We start from the raw sequence: 17462 nt of genomic DNA on the forward strand, positions 1-17462 counted from the left end.
TTTTTCATTTCTGAATTCCATATTTTCAAGGGGTCTATTGGATATTTTTGTCCAGGTTACCACTGACATCATAAATTCCACTTGTTCTGTACCTAATTCATTTTTTTAATCCTTCCAGTTTTGTTTTCATTTAAATTAAAGCTCATCATCTGAATTCTTCCTTTCTTCTGCTTCCTCTTCCCCTTCTGCCCCCTGCCCTCTCTTAAATTATACCTTCATTAATGTGGATAGCTTTTTTTTTTTTTTTTATAAATTTTATTGTTATATTCCCCATACAATTGCAGCCCCCCATTCTGACCCCAATCCCACCCCTCCGCCCCCGCCCCCCTAAAAGTGTCTCTGGTTCATAGTTTTTTGTTGATTTTGATTTTCACTTTCTTATAGTTATTCATTTTCCTGGTCCCTTATTTAAGTTTTCTAGATTCCTGCTATGAGTGAGACCATCCGGTATTTTTCTTTTTCTTTTTGGCTTATTTCGCTGAGCATGATCCCTTCCAGCGCCATCCATGTTGCAGCAAATTGCATGTGTTTATCTTTTTTGAATGCTGAGTAATATTCCATGGTATATATGTACCACATCTTCTTGATCCAGTCATCTATTTTTGGGCATTTGGGTTGTTTCCAAAGCTTAGCTATTGTAAACAGTGCTGCTATAAACATAGGGGTGCAGGTGTTCTTTGGAATTGATGTTTCTGTGTCCTTTGGGTAAATACCTAGGAGTGGAATTGCTGGATCATATGGAAGCTCTATGTTTAGTAGGTCCAGAAATCTCCACACAGCTTTCCACAGTGGTTGGACCAGTTTGCACTCCCACCAACAGTGCAGAAGAGTTCCTTTTTCTCCACACCCTCGCCAACATTTGTTGTTGCTAGTTTTTTTAATATGTGCCATTCTCACTGGTGTAAGATGGTATCTCATGGTAGTTTTGATTTGCATTTCCCTGATGACAAGTGATGTTGAACATTTTTTCATATGCCTGTTAGCCATTTGCATTTCCTCTTCAGAGAAGTTTCTTTTAAGCTCTTCTGCCCATTTTTTGACTGGATTATTTTCTTTGTTGTTGTTGAGTCTCATCAGCTCTTTGCAGATTTTTGTGATCAGTCCTTTATCATTAGTGTTGGGTGCAAAAATGTTCTCCCAGTTGGTGGGGTTTCTCTTTGTTTTTGTTATTGTCTCTTTTGCTGTGCAAAAGCTCTTTAATTTGATGTACTCCCAGCTGTTTATCTTTGCCTTCACTATCACTGCTTTGGGTGATGTGTCTGTAAAGATGTCTTTGATGTGCAAATCACGTAGTGTTTCGCCTATATTTCCTTCTATATATTTTATGGTTTCAGGTCTTATGTCTAGTTCTTTAATCCATTTTGAGTTGATTTTTGTGTATGGTGTGAGGTGGTGGTCAAGCTTCATTCTTTTGCATGTAGCGACCCAGTTTTCCCAGCACCATTTATTGAACAAACTTTCTTTGCTCCAATGCATATTCTTTGCTCCTTTGTCAAAGATTAGTTGACCATAAATCTGTGGGTCTATTTCTGGATTTTCTATTCGATTCCATTGGTCTGTATGTCTGTTCTTGTTCCAATACCATGCAGTTTTGATGATTATGGCTTTGTAGTATAGTTTGAAGTCTGGGAGTCTGATGCCTCCATTCCCTTCTTTTTTTTTCAGGAGAGCTTTGGCTATTCGGGGTTTTTTGTGATTCCATATGAATTTCATCAATAATTGTTCTATTTCTTTGAAGAATGACATTGAAATTTTGATTGGAATAGCATTGAATCTGTATATTGCTTTTGGAAGGATGGCCATTTTAATAATGTTTATTCTTCCAATCCATGAGCAGGGGATGTCTCTCCATTTCTTTGTGTCTTCTTCTATTTCTTTTAACAGTGTTTTATAGTTTTCTTTGTATAGGTCCTTTACCTCTTTTGTTAGATTTATTCCCAAATATTTGATTTTTTTTGTTTCAATAACAAAAGGGATGGTCTTTTTGATTTCTTCTTCTTCAGATTTATTGTTTGTGTATAGGAAGGCTACTGACTTTTGCATGTTGATTTTGTATCCTGCCACTTTACTGAACTGATTGATGAGTTGAATTAGCTTTTCTGTGGAGTTTTTGGGGTTCTCTATGTATAATATCATATCGTCTGCAAATAGTGATAGTTTGACTTCTTCTTTTCCTATTTGGATTCCTTGGATGTCTTTCTCTTGTCTTATTGCCCTGGCTAGGACTTCCAGTATTATATTGAAAAGCAATGGTGAGAGTGGACATCCTTGTCTTGTTCCAGATCTTAATGGAATTGCTTTCAGCTTTTCACCATTGAGAATGATACTGGCTGTTGGCTTGTCATAGATGGCCTTTATGATGTTGAGGTATGTTCCTTGTATCCCAAGAATTTCAAGGGCTTTTATCATGAATGGGTGTTGCACTTTGTCGAAAGCTTTCTCAGCATCTATTGATATTATCATATGGTTTTTATATTTCTTTTTGTTGATGTGTTGGATAACGTTGATTGATTTTCGGATGTTAAACCATCCTTGTGCCCCTGGAATGAATCCAACTTGGTCGTGGTGAATTATCTTATGGATACATTGTTGGATTCTGATAGCTAAAATTTTATTGAGGATTTTTGCATCAGTGTTCATTAGGGAGATTGGCCTGTAGTTTTCCTTTTTTGTGTTGTCCTTGTTCGGTTTTGGTATTAGTGTAATGTTGGCTTCATAAAACGTGTTTGGTATTGTCCCTTCCTTCTCAATTTTTTGGAAGAGTTTGTGAAGGATAGGCACTAATTCGTCTCTGAATGTTTGGTAGAATTCATTTGTAAATCCATCAGGTCCTGGGCTTTTGTTTTTGGGGAGGTTTTTGATTACCATTTCAATTTCGCTAATTGTAATTGGTCTGTTTAGGTGTTCTATTTCTTCTTTATCTAGCTTTGGGTGATTGTAGAGTTGTAGGAATTTGTCCATCTCCTCTAGATTGTTAAACTTGTTTCCATATAACTGTTCATAGTAGTTACTGATTATTCTTTTGATTTCTGCTGTGTCCGTTGTGATTTCTCCTCTTTCATTGATGATCCTGTTTATTTGTGCTTTCTCCCTTTTTTCCTTTGTGAGCCTGGCTAGGGGTTTGTCTATTTTATTGATTTTTTCAAAGAACCAGCTCTTGGTTTCATTGATCTTTTGGATTGTTTTTTTAGTTTCAATTTCATTTATTTCTGCTTTGGTTTTTATTATTTCTTTTCTTCTACTGGTTTTGGGGTTTTTTGGTTGTTCTTTTTTCTAGATCTTTGAGCTTCGAGATTAGGTTGTTTCTTTGCGTTCTTTCTTGTTTCTTGATGTGAGCTTCTATTGCTATATATTTTCCTCTTATTACTGCTTTTGCTGCATCCCATACATTTAGGATATTGGTGTCCTCCTTGTCGTTCAATTCAAAAAATTTTTTAATTTCTTCTTTGATCTCCTCATTAGTCCAATGGTCTTCCAGTAGTGTGGTTTTTAATCTCCATGAGGTAGGAAAGTTCCTTGCCTTCTTTTTATGGTTTATTTCTAGTTTGATGCCTTCATGGTCAGAAAAGATGGTTGATATGATTTCAATCTTGGTGTATCTGTTGATGTTTGTCTTGTGCCCCAGTATGTGATCGATCCTGGAGAATGATCCGTGTGCGCTTGAGAAAAATGTGTACTCCGTTTTTTTGGGGTTTAGTGTTCTATAGATGTCTGTTAAGCCCAATTGCTCTAGGTCTTTATTTAGAGCTTTGGTTTCTTTACTTATTTTTTGTCTTGTTGATCTATAATGTGGATAGCTTTTTAATTTACTTCCCAACTCCTCCTTTCTAGTCCATTTTTAACAATATCACCAGAATTATTTTTGTACAAGCAAATCTAGTCATACCATTTTACCTCCTAAAAGAAGTTTGGTGATTATTTCCTGCCTTCAGGACCCGTCATGCTCTACAGTTGGAAGTTCCCTACTGTATAACCACTTCTGCCTTACTGATCAATTTGTCTTTTCCCAGTTGTGCCCTTCAGCTTGGAATCGACCGGGCTCATTTCACCTCCTTTGACTTTCCCTCCTTGTAGTAGCAGCCTACTTATTTTAAAAACTCCTCAGCAATCTCTAGCCCTACCTACTCCCAAAGATCTGATGGTTACCCCTTTATTTTTTGGCACTTGATGTGTTAGTATGGCAAAAGCCTCCTTTGTAAACTCTTTGAAGTCTGAGACTGCTTTTGCTCTTATACCTAATTTATTGGAAGAGTACATACTCAGGCAGTATTTCAAAAATAAGAAAAACTAGAGATGCTAAATATTTATTAAATTCTCAGTTGTTTTTACTCTTCTTATTGCCTATTATCTTTTTCTAAGTTTGATGATTTTTTGTTAATGTACCAATCCCATGGTATAAATCTTCATTTTTGCAGATGTAAGTTGGCATTCCTGGTGAGTAAAAGAACTGAGAGACAGCCTCCTGTACCCCTTTAGAACTACCTAAAAGAATTTGGGGCGGGTAGATGGATGGATGGATGGATGTACACTCAGGAATTATTTCACTGTTGAATTGATACATTCCTTTTTTAGGTGAAGAAAAGGCATTCATTTACTGGAGATTTTTCTTATTGCTCTTTTTAGCTTTAAACTGTTTTGTTTTGAAAGCACATCAAGCAGTAGGTGGTTTGAGTGAGAATAACAGTTACCCTCAAATGTTAGGTTACAGTTTTAAGGGATTCATTCATTTTAACTTTGCGCCTTTAAAATTAGTTAAATTAGATTTGGCCTTTTCCTCTTATTTCCCCTTCTGCACTGTGCTACCATTAAGAAAATGAGAAGATCATTAGAAATACATATGATTTGATTATCTCCACACCCCAGCAATATTTTAATATGAACCCTTGCCCCTTTTATGGCTGCTAGTCAGGCTATAATGCTGTAATTTTATAGAGTAATAGTGTCATAGGATTCAGGTACTCTAAAATTTAAACTTTTTCTGAAAATCTTTTTGTAGTTATCTTGGAGGTCAATTGGCTGGACAGTAATGGCACAAACTTCCTCTTTTGTCAGGCTCTTTACAAAAGAGGGCCTCTTACTGCACTGGAAGCTGAAGGGGACAGAAATTTCCTTTACATCTACAATATGACCAATTAAATCTTCATGCCTTCATTTAGACTCTGGTTTGCTTATAGGTTGTGCTTGAAAACTTACACTGTCATTGCCTGCAAAACAAGGTGATAGAAGTGACAATAGAGTGTTCCAAGCTGACTCTTTGGGCAGAATCTTTTCTGGTATTGGTTCCTACCCGGCTTGGTTCTCCAGTTCTCAACTCTGTACCACCAAAGTCTAAGAAATTACTTTTCTGCCTAAGTAAATAAAAATTAGTTTTCCTCATTTATAACCAAAAATCCAAACTAGTACAGGCTTATTTTTTTTTTAAACTCAAATGGATTTAATGTCTTAAATTACTTATTTTGAACCCACTACAGGCACACCTTGCAGATACTGCCTCTCAGATCCAGATAAATGTGATTAATCATCACAATTAAAGTGAATGTCACAGTAAAAGCAAGTCACATAAATGTTTTGGTTTCCCAGTGCATATAAGTTACTTTTTCCCTTTTATAGTTTGTTACATATACATTGGTATTCAGTGTAAAAATAAGTGTTACTACCTTAATTAAATGTGATGCAGAGACAGTAGTGTGAGCACATACTGTTGAAAATTGGTGCCAGTAGATTTACTTGATATAGGATGGCTATATTTATAGCAATTTGTTAAAATATACAGTCTCTGTGAAATACAATAAAGAAGGTACAATAAAATGAAACTGAAGCATACTTGAAGGAGTTTTCCTTCAACCTTTTTCTTAATCTACTATTTCTTCTCTTCTCTTGCAGGGACCACTTCCTAATACAGGTTGTCATTTCTGGCTTATGGTTTGGCAGCAAAAGACCAAAGCGGTTGTCATGTTAAACCGAGTTGTGGAGAAAGAATCGGTGAGTAATATTTAAAATTTAATGTGTTGTCTGTGATCATTAACTTATAAATTATCTTTGGGGGCTATCCATTCATTAGTTTTGGACTATATTACTTATTTAAAGTTGTGTTCAGGGTGTTTCTGAGCTAATTCCTTTCTTAAATATTTTAATAATAGTTGCAGACCATTACCCTCTGGGATACAAATATAATGGAATAAATACTGAGTAGTAGTGATTCATACATATTTGAAATCCCTACTTTTTATTAGAATATTATAATTTATTATCAAAATCTTGGAAATTTTACAAAAAGTTAAGGTGACAGGGTTTTTCATTTTTAAAAATTATTAAGTCATGAGTAGCAGATACGGGAATGTATAAATTTATTGACATTTGAAATTATAGCCTAAGCACAATGCTATTAAGTAGTGTTACTTTTCTTATGTTTTTAACTTCTGTAGCTTTAGACTTTTTTTGTCAAACAAACAAATTGAAAAATATTGTCGATAAAATCTCTTCCATCCTTAAGATTTTGGACTGTTGTGTCTGTTTCTTTAGCTTCCTAATTCTTTTTTTTAAAGTCATTATTGCTACTTTTTAATAACGGTAAACGGTTTTCTAATGTGAAGTTGCATTGACATACCAGGATGTCCATGGTTTTAAATATGATTTTAAAATTAAGTGATGATGACATTGTCCATTTTAATAGTTTGAGCAGGATTTAAAACTGGATGATTTATAAATTTTTTCCATCATTTGGAGTATAATTATTGTACCAATAATTTAAGACTTCCACTGGAAAATCTTTAACTTCTAAGTCATTTATGGTGTTTGGATATAGAGGCTTAAAAAGAATCAGGTTCAGTTTGGGGGGGGGGAGATTTATTATTGTTATTAGTACCTAGCATTGTGTTGTTTATCAAAGAGACCCATATGCTGGATTATCTTTCCCTTTGTATTAGCAATCATTGTTGGCTAGTGCTTGATTCCTTAATTAGGAGTCACAATAGTGATAGTCCAATTCTGTCATTCCAACCTGTGTTTTTGTTGGACTGTTTTGATAAAAAGAAACTTCTCATTTTACTTGACCACTTATTTATTACATAGGAAAAGAAACTTTCAAAATAGAGTGACCAAATAAGATGACCAAATAAGACTTCTTTATGCATGTGCAGGAGGGAGTCAGTTATTATTAAAAGAAGTTTAAAATGTTTTCCCCAGTTCTGTTTTGTTTTTTTCAATTGTACTTTACCTAGATTGTCAGACGATATAGCTCTCTCTCATAGCCCTTTAAAACCAACTTATTATAGTTCTGCATGTAAATATGTATTTAATATACATCACTAGTCTTTATTGATGTTTTCCCACTTGTTCTATCACTCATTCTCTAGTGGTTCCTAAGGAAAAACTCAGTAGCTTTGTAGTTTCTGATTTCCACATGTCAGTGACAATTATTCTGCTGTCTTTAGATTCAAGTCCCATTAACTTTACCAAAATAAGTTTTAGTGGTGGTGATTCTGGGTCAGTTTTTCCATGTACATAGTGTGTTCTTTGAATATGTGGTTTCGAATATATTTTTAGTTTATAAAGAAAAAATTCAGTTATGCTTGTTAGTATTCTGTTCCTTTGCTTGCTTTGTGCATGTTTGATTTTCTTTGCCTTTGTCAAACTTCCTGTAATCCTATTTGTGTCTCCATTTCTTTTCATTTTTTAAAAAAAATTATTGATTTATGTATTTGTTTACTTTCGCATCGTTGTTCATATTTCTGCCAGTTTGATTTCTCCTTTCAGGTGTAATGCCCATAAAATTCCCACCACCAAGACACCTGTGAATCCTCACCATAGTCTCTTGTTCTCTTCCCTCCCATTTTAGTCCCTCTCCTTCCTCCTCCCCTGCTGAATGTCTCCAAATTATAGTTTACGTGCTAGTTTTGTCTTTTTTCCCCCTCTAATCACTTGTTTGGTTCCCTTGTATTCCTCCTATAAGTTGAACCATTCAATTTTTTTTTTCCTCCTGACTTATTTTACTGAGCATAACCCCATCTAGCTCCATCCATGTTGCTGCTAATGGCATGAGTTTATCTTTTTTGATTGCTGAATAGTATTCCATTATGTGTATATACCACATCTTCTTGATCCAGTCGTCTGTTTTTTGGGCATTTCTTTTCTATTTAAAGAATGCCCTCCTTTTTCTCCTCCTCTTCACTTTAAAGTAATTTTTATTCATGCCTGTTTCCTTTTGTTTATCTTCATTTTTGAAGTAATAATTGTGTTCTTTTATCATCTCAATTCTAATTTTCATTTGTTCTTTCATTTCTTATATCGCCTGTAAGTGTGTTGTAGCACTTTTCAAAGAATTGATGCATGGTATTAATTTGTTTTGGAGGTATTTTTTGTTTGTTATTAGTACCTATTTATGATTTGGAAAGGGAGAATTGGCCATATTTTACAAGGGTATTTTCTATTGGTTCTTCCCCCCCCCCCCCATGAATGAATTTATTTTACCTTGCCTTATTATGCTGACTTCGTAATTTGCCTACTGGGAAAATGCTTATTGTCACAATTTTTAATTCCATCACTGTTCTGCCAAAATGTAACAAAACTAGGTAAAGGGGCCCTTATCCTATGATTCTCTTCCCTGATTTAATCTAATTAAATAAACATGCAATGTTTTTTCTAGATATGTAGTATCAGTAGCAGATTCATAGGAACTTATGGAAAAATACTTGTAAAATAAAACCATTTATTTTGAAGAGAAGATTCTTGAGTTTTGATTTTTTTTGGAAGCAAAGTAAACGCCAGCGCAGGGTGTTAAAATGTTGGCCATCATGTTTCAGAAACGATAGATTTGTTTTTATTTGTGAGCATATCTCTTCATGGCTTTTTTTTAGCATGTAAGTTTTAGAAACATTTTATAAACCTGCTTTTATAAAATGTGTATCTTATTAATACATCAAATATCCAATATAGTGAGTGTTCTCAGATTTGAATACTTGGGGAAAAAAATATACCATGTTTGTGTGTGGTTTTTGTTCCTTTTTCAACTTTTTATAGTTTTATAATGTCTATCAACTAAAGAAACCATGTGGATATTCTTACATTTAGGTTAAATGTGCACAGTACTGGCCAACAAAAGACGACCAAGAGATGCAGTTTAAAGAAACAGGATTCATTGTGAAGTTCTTGTCAGAAGATGTGAAGTCATATTATACAGTACATCTACTGCAATTAGAAAATATCAATGTAAGTCTTCAAATTAAACTTTATATGATGAATTTAAGAATTATTTTTGTTAGTAGATTTGAAGTTTGGTGCAGCACATAATGTTTGGATAATATCTATAATAGTATATAGTTCTGGTCATTTGTATTTAGATTGTGTTCCTATATGTGGTAGCTCTCTGAGGAGTCTCAAGAAGATCTAGAAATTTGGAATATTAAAGTTCAGGTTGATATTTGAATATTGAAAATGATTTATTAAAATAACTTGGGAATTAAGAGAGAGGACGCAAGATTGAAATCAACTTGGATTCAATCAGGTCCAAAGAATTCTTAGTAGAAGTGTTCTTTGGACTTGTTCCTTAGCCTCCTTAAGCCTTTTCTCATCTGTAAAATGAATATTTTAACACCTCCCTTTCAGGGAAAGATCAGATGAAGAGCAAATGAATTACAAAGTCCTCCAGTGCAGTACATAATCCTGGTACTCACTGCTATGGAGAGTAGCAAGCTATTCTGGATATGACTTACTGGAACATTGCTAACACAAGTGATTCACCACACAAAAATTTGTCCTTATTGAATTTGGGGAAATGTTGAAATAAATGTATCATATGGCTCAAAAACATTCTTGAATATTTTTCCAGAAATATGAATTATTCCTTGATACTTAGTTGAGGTACGTGTACATGGTAGGTTGTTGGGCCTGCTGTTGTCATGCTGGGGATGGAGGCATTTCGCCTCTTTTTCCTTTTACCTCTTTTGCCGCCTTTGTGTTGTAATTAGAATAGGTGGAAAATGTGAAAGCAGAGTTTCTGAGATGCTATTAGGAACTAGAAAAACTAGAAAATAGGAAAATGTTTGCCAAAAAATGACTTCAGGGGTGTAGGTATTTAGTGAAATAACTACTGAAATAACTACCTGTTAATAATAGGTAGGTATTTAGTGAAATGCTATATCAGTCAACCATTAAGTAAACAAAGTGAGGATGTGCTTTTTAGGCATGAGGAAATAAAATCGTTCCTCTTTGGAGAACAGCTGTCAGGTTTTTATTGCATCCTAAAAACACAGGTATTGCTTAGGGCCCAGGTACAGCTTCCCATGAAATCCATAACTAAGCTTATGTGATCTCAGACGATTTTAGACGATCTTAGAAGACTCATGGTTGGAAACAGCAAGGCTTAGACTTATTTACACCTTTTCCTTACTGTATTTGTCTTGAGCCAACTATTCTATATGTCTTAAATGGCATTGTGATATATCAATAACTCTGATGCTTAATTGTACATTGCCATTCCCAGAAACAGAACTGCATTTCTACAACTTCTTAAGGTTCTCTGAGTCATCCTCTCGGTACTTATTCCAGGCATTGCATCTGTTTATGACATTAAAACTGACTTAGATAGAGAAGAGCATAGACATTCTTCCTTGTTTCTGAAATTGGTACTAATAATTGATTATATGCAAAAAATAGAATGAGTTTTGTATTTTATCATTTTGCAAAGTACTTTTTACATGTGTCGTTTGACCAGTCTGTATGTAGAATATTCTTGATATTCCTGCATTTCTATTTTAAAATAATAATAACCCCCACATTCATTATACTGTAGGATTTTTTCCCCTGTAAATAGATTAGTAGCTAATAAGTGACAGAACAAAACTCAAATTCAGATCTTCTAGCCTCTAGTGGTGTGGGTGTAATAAGTCTTTTAGAAAAGATGTCGATTGGGCCTCCCTGGTGGCGCAGGCGTTTGAGCGTAGTGCTGTGAAGCAGTCCGCAGCCTCTGCAGTGCCGGTTAGATCCCCACTGGCCTCGGAGCAACCCACATGGCGAGCAGACCTCTCCTGTCTCATCCGCTGCTCCCCTCAACAGTGTATTTCTCAAGTCTGCCTGTTCTGTTCCCCACTCTGTCTCTGTTGAATCCTCTCACCCTCCCACACCTCTGGCCTGTACCCCGGTTCTTGTATAAATAAAATAAATCTTAAAAAAAAAGAAAAAGAAAAAAAAGTCAATTGTTATAAAAAAAGACTCAGTTCTAAAGGATCTTTCTGAAGTTGAGACCAGAACCAGCCATCTACTGTGTTTCAGCTGCTAACAACTCTGTAATCTTTTTTAACTGGCTTGGGTTCAGATTTACCATAGTTAAATAGCAAAAATTTGTTTATGTTCTGTTTTACATTCTGTATAAAGAACTAGGAGTGTTAGAAGAACAAAGTAGCTTTTACAACTAATACTACTTTAAGTAGTATTAGTATTAGAATTTCTAAGTACTTAGACTCTGGGATCAAATTGAGTTTAAATCCAACTCTGCCACTCCTGACTAGGTGCTTGATCCATGTACTCAACCCCTATTCCTCAGTTTTCTCATCTGTGAGTAAAAATGAAGTCAGCTACACAAAGGGTTGTCGTAAGTATCAAGTAAATACTACAACAGTGTATAAGACTCAGGATAGGGGCACAATTATTAGTTTTTGTTGTATGTTTTTCCCTCTAATGTTGATGCAATTGGAAGGATTAGGGAACAAACAACAAGTTTAGGGAGAAAGAAATAACAAGGTAGCAAGAGAAGGTGATCCTGAAGTAGGAGAGTGATAGCCAACCTCTCGTATAGACCTTTGAGATTTTTGAGCTCAACTGATTTGCTTCTCCAGGAGTCTGGCTTGTTAACTATTAACAGGTCTACAGCATGCAGCGGTTGCTGTTCATCAGAAACCTCTGAATCAAATGGAGTGGTTAAGCTACATATCAGCAATCCTTTCCAGTTTTATTGCTTAGAGACGAGAGATTGAGCTTTTGCCCCATTTTTGCTTTCAAAGTTGCCCTGTCGCTTAGGCTATGGAGATAGCTTGAGGAGTTTTTTAATGTAAGTACTTACTTGTCTTCAGGTTTTATTACTTTTATTTATTTTTTTAGCTGTCCTTCATTATTTTCTATAATACTGTTGGCAAGCTTTCTGTTTATCAGGTTCCAGGAATACTATTGTAATGCTGACTGCCTTCTATTTCTCTGTCCCTGTAGATTTGCCGAAAACAATTTGAGTGCCTAATTATTTTGCTGGTCAACTGGGATTAGATTCAAAATAGTTTAAGCAGTTTATTCCATCTAGAGTGTCCTCCCTGTTCTTTACCCAGTTGTATTTTACACATCCTTCAAGTACCACTGAATGGCCCATTTCTTATTTAGGTCTCTCTTAATATGTCTGTGATACTTTAATTCCTAACAGTTCTGATTTTTTTTATATTTCTCACCATAATTTGAATTTTACCATTTTATTCTCAAGTTTAGTATGTGAATATGTATATTTTTTGGCTCGGTAACAAGGTTTTCAACTCAACTTAGAGTGTAAAGTCCTTGCCTGTTACCTTTGTGCTCCCCTCTGCCACTGTACGGAGTACATTGTTAAGCACACTACACCTGGGTGATGATTATTCTCAGGAATGATCCGTTTGTGACCACTTGTAGTGCCAGGAAGGCCACAGAGCAGGTTTTCTGATCTGGCAGACAGGGTAAAGGAGAGTCCTGGAGCCCTTGGTGGCTTTCTCAGGCTTTTATTAACCTCTTACATGTAGTACAGCAACCAGGTATACAGCAGGCAGGGGTACTAGGGGGCCAGGAGGCCAGAAGGCCTCCAAGCCCCCTGCAAGTCTTCACTCTGGGTACCCTGGCTTCTTTCTCCCCTTTCTCTTGCCTCTTCTGCTTCCCTTGGCCCACAGATGTAAACAACACAGTTTACAACAATGTAACAACTGCAGGTGCCCCATCAGGCAGGGCAACCCTAATGGTGGGAGGGCAGAAAAGCCTGAAAACCATTTATTCTACACCACTGCAGAAGTCCCTTACCCAGACCAGCCTGGTTCTTGCCTCTTTGCGTCCCTTCATCTCCCTCAGGTATCAGGATTTATACTTGCCAAAAGACAGACTTCTCAGGTAGATTGTTCCTAAGAACCCATGCCTCTGCATATTGTTTCGCTCTCTGCTTAGAACATAAACCCTGTGCCTGGCTATTCTTGTCACTTTCCCTCCTCATTATGTAGTGAGTCCATCTTTCAAAATGAATTGTAACTAAATATTTAACATGGACAATCTAATGATCTTGACGAAAGTTGATGAGGGACTGAACTGAGACATGAATAGTGAAGGTGCAGATTTGATTTATTAAATCAGATATATTTAGGAGAGAGGGTTAACAAGCCTTGTCACTCTCACTATAGAGGAAATATTAAGTGAAAAGATTAAAAATGTGGAGAAGTTAAAATTGATTAGAACTTATTAGGGATTACAGTAAAGGCAATTAGTGAGTATAATTGTTTTAGAAAATTGCCATATAAGGTACTTATTGTGTGCAGGCATATATTCAGTCATTCCACTGATAGCTATAAAGTAAGTACACCCCCCCCCCTTACAGAAGATGAAATTGGGGCTTAGGAAAGTCTTCTACAGACATAATGCTAGGTACCTTCTGCATATGCCTAAAGTTTGAAAATAATTGGGCCTAAAGCTATAATTTTTTTAATAATTAGAAAATTTACCATCTTATGTGTTTATAACAATGGTTAATTTGACAATACCCTTTATTGCCATAAGCCTACCAGCTCTTCATTGTCTGATACTTACTCAGACTTTTATGTTTAGAATTCTTCAAAAAATGTAAATAGATTCTGCCTTAAAAAGAATAACCACTGACATATTTGTGTAATGGAGTGTATGTTCTGCAACATTTTACAAAGAAAACTTGGCAGGCATATACAGAACAGTGGGATGGAGCAGCCAAGTAATTGGAGTGATGCAGCCTGCTTGTCTCACAAGCTCATGGGCTGTGAGGTACAGCCATGACAAAGGGATAGAGGGGCCTACTGGCATCACAGAAGGGCCTGAGATGACTTAGTGACCAAGTGGGAGGGAAAGGATACTTCATTGTTTGAAAGGAAATTGTCTAAAATCCACAAGGTCTAAATGCACAACTGTTTTGGAATGAAGATTCTACCCTTTGGCAATACATTTTCTCCCTCCCTCCCCTTCCTCTTGTGCCCCCTTCCCCTCCCCCACATCATGAAAAGGAGGGGAAAGAGGACCAGTCATGCATATCAACATTTCTTTATACTAGAGTAGTAAACATAGGGATCATATTACTTCATGTGATCCTTTGGGAATTATATGACTTTGTGAACTGTGTTTTTGAATTTTGTTTCAGTATGGGTAAATAATAAAAAACTCAAGAAGATCTTCAGTATGGGAACTAAAGGAGAAAAAAAGGACTGCTTTTCAAAAATCTGTTTTTGAAACAGATTTCAAAATGGCCATTTCTGGGAACTGGCTTTGAGTATCCTAGACAGTATGATCTGAATTTGAAAAAAATAGAGACCACTAGACTTGAGCCAAAATTATACAAAGAAGAGAAAGTAGTCACTCAGGACTGTAGGATAACCATAGGTTTTGAGTCAGGAGGTGATGCAGTAACATAGCATACAACCATATGGGAACTTTTCCTGCCACAGACCTCCCATATCTGGGAGCTGCCACTAGTGCAAAGGAAACTGTAGTTCAGGCTGACATGAACCTGGTCTGACCCTGCTATGTGTGGTCAGCACTGCGAGGTGACTGACTGATGACCACAGCTGGCTGTTATCAGGGGGGAAAAAAGGAAGTTAAAAATGCGTGTAGTAATCTTAGCCTGTTTTTAAAGGAAAACACAACTTTGAATTAGCCATACCAAAGGGCCAGCCTGTTTAGTTTTTTCACTATGTGGGTATTGTGTTATTACCTGTTGCTGATTTTTTTAAACAAGTTTAATCTTAATTTGGAATGTTTTAAATTTCTTTTTAAAACATAAATTTAGTTACCTTTTTTATTTTTTTTACCCTTTTTTGTTTGTTTGTTTGAAGATTGATTTATTTATATAAGCACTAGGGTACAGACTAGAGGTGAGAGAGGGTGAGAGAATTCACCAGAGACAGAGCAGGGAGCAGAACAGGCAGAATGACCGAAATACTGCTGAGGAGAGTAGCGGGTGGGACAGGAAATGTCTGCTGCGCCATGTGGGAATCCCCCTGGCCAGCCGCGAATCGAACCAGCACTGCAGAGGCTGCGGACAGCTTCACAGTGCTGTGCTCATCAACCCGCTGCACCACCGGGGAGGCCCTAGTTATCTTTTTTACCTGCCAAAAGATACATTCTTTTTGGTGCAGGTAGGGGCAGAATGGGCACAGGATGTTTTCTGATCCAACAGATGGGTAAAGAAGGAGTCCTGGAGCCTTCAGTGGCTTTCTCAGACTTTTATTTAGCTGTTACATGTAGAGCAGCAACCAGTTACAGGCCAGCAGGCCTCCAAGCCCCCAGCAAGTCTTCACTTTGGGCTTCTCTGGTGTTCTTTCTTCCCTTCTCTCCTGCCTCTTCTGCTTCTCTACTGCTTCTCTTTATGACACACTCTCAATGTTCCTCCCATGGCCCACAGAAGTAAACAAGATAGTTTGCAACAATGTAACAACTGAGGGTGACCCTTGAGGCAGAGCAATCCGGATAGTGGGAGGGCAGGAAAGCCTGAAAACCATTTACTCTGCAGTGCAGTTTTGAGTTTTGATGGTACATTCATGTAAACTGGCTGTTCCCCTTCAAGGTACAGGTGCCCTTCTGTTCCCACCTCCCCTCTGTCCCCAATTTTTTTCATACTGCTTGTGTGCACACTCAGCCACCACCGTATCCCCAACTCCTGGCAACCACTAATATGGTTTCTATTTGTACAATTTTGCCTTTTCCAGAAAGTCTCACAAATGGAGTCAGATGGTATCTGATTTATTTCACTTAGCATGTTTAATTTGGAATTTAGAAAGAAATGTTATGAAATATAATCATTTTAATTAGTGATTGGGAAATCTTTTGCTGCCTTCAGTTATTGAGAATTACAGTGTTTTGGATTATGAAAGTTGTATGTTAAAAGTAGTCACTAAGGGCCTCCCCGGTGACCCAGTGGTTGAGCGCTGGGTTGCGAAGCTGCTGCCCGCAGCCTCTGCATTGGCAGTTTGATCCCCGGCTGCCAGGCGAGGGTCCCATATGGCACTCAGACCTCTCCTGCCGCCTGCTGCTCCCCTCAGCAGTGTATTCCGTCACTCTGCCTGTTCTACTCCCCACTCTGGCTCTGGTGAATCCTCTCATCCTCCTGCGTTTCTGACTGTACGCAGTGCTTGTATAAATAAATAAATAAATCTTTAAAAAAAAATAAACTAGTCACTAAAAGTATATAATTTAAATTTTTTTAATGTCTACATTGTAATTTTCACTGTTTTACCTCATATAACTGAGTCTGTGACTTTGAAATATTAATTTCTACTACAAACAAGGAAAATCTTTTTTAACAAATTAACTTCAATTTTGTAAATTTTTATTGAAAATAGGATGCTAATAATAATCATCTGATATTAGCCATTTTAAAAATCAGGATTTTGGGGCCTCCCCTGGTGGTGCAGTGGTTGAGCGCTGGGCTGCGAAGCTGCTAGCAGCCTCTGCAGCGCCGGTTCAATCCCCAGCCACTGGCAAGGGTCCCACATGACGCTCAGACCTCTCCTACCACACCCACTGCTCCCCTCAGCAGTATAATTTGGTCCATCTGCTTGTTCTCTTCCCCGCTCTGGCTCTGGTGAATTCTTTCACCCTCCTGCGCTTCTGACTATACCCAGTGCTTGTATAAATAAATAAATCAATCTTTTTTAAAAAAATCAGGACTTTTTAAATTGTGCTTCTATCACTATCACTCCTTCCTTCAAAAAGTCTAATAATAAAACTGAAAAGGTATGCATGTTAGAGATTTACTACTTCATTTACAGAAATGAGGAGTAAGGCAGAGAAGTATTCCTAGCGTCAAAACATAACTGCCAAGAGCTAAGAAACTAGTTATTTATTCAGAAGTATAGATCATCAGGAATATTGAGGAGGTGATAATGAGGACCAGGTAGGCTTTAAGAGACAAACAACATTTTGTATGTTGGTAAACATTTTAGCATATCAGCAAATTGGAAATTTGGAATTTCAAAATTCCCCATTGAAAATATAATTGGAAATTATTACCATGGGAAAAACCAACAATGAGAAGAGCAGTTTCAGGTTAAAATGTAAAGATTGGTTCTTTAAATTAGTTCTCCTCTTTGTGTAGCAGAATCTAAAAACTCATGAGGAAGAGTTTATTTATATGTATATATAAAATTATAGTTGGGAATTCTTAAAAAGGAAATCATTAAAGACTAACATACTGGAACAGATTTGTCAAAATAGGAAAAGAATCTGTTCATCAT

General features: G+C 36.6%; 1 protein-coding gene across 3 annotated transcripts in view; it reads left to right on the forward strand.

Moving 5' to 3' along the window:
- The window catches only part of PTPN2 (protein tyrosine phosphatase non-receptor type 2), a gene marked incomplete at its 3' end in the record, with an annotated part of 92299 nt that overhangs the window by 46985 nt on the left and 27852 nt on the right, over positions 1-17462 (forward strand). For 2 of the 3 annotated variants that reach the window (XM_084252247.1, XM_084252245.1), the window contains exons 4-5: positions 5884-5982; positions 9070-9207. In XM_084252247.1, the coding sequence (XP_084108373.1) occupies positions 5884-5982; positions 9070-9207 (237 nt within the window). Of the gene's footprint in view, positions 1-5883; positions 5983-9069; positions 9271-17462 lie in introns of all 3 variants that reach the window. The other variant, XM_084252246.1, reaches the window with a different exon arrangement.

The sequence above is a fragment of the Talpa europaea genome (assembly GCF_964194135.1).
Source record: "Talpa europaea genome assembly, chromosome: 13".
In the NCBI taxonomy this organism is placed as follows: Eukaryota; Metazoa; Chordata; class Mammalia; order Eulipotyphla; family Talpidae; genus Talpa; species Talpa europaea.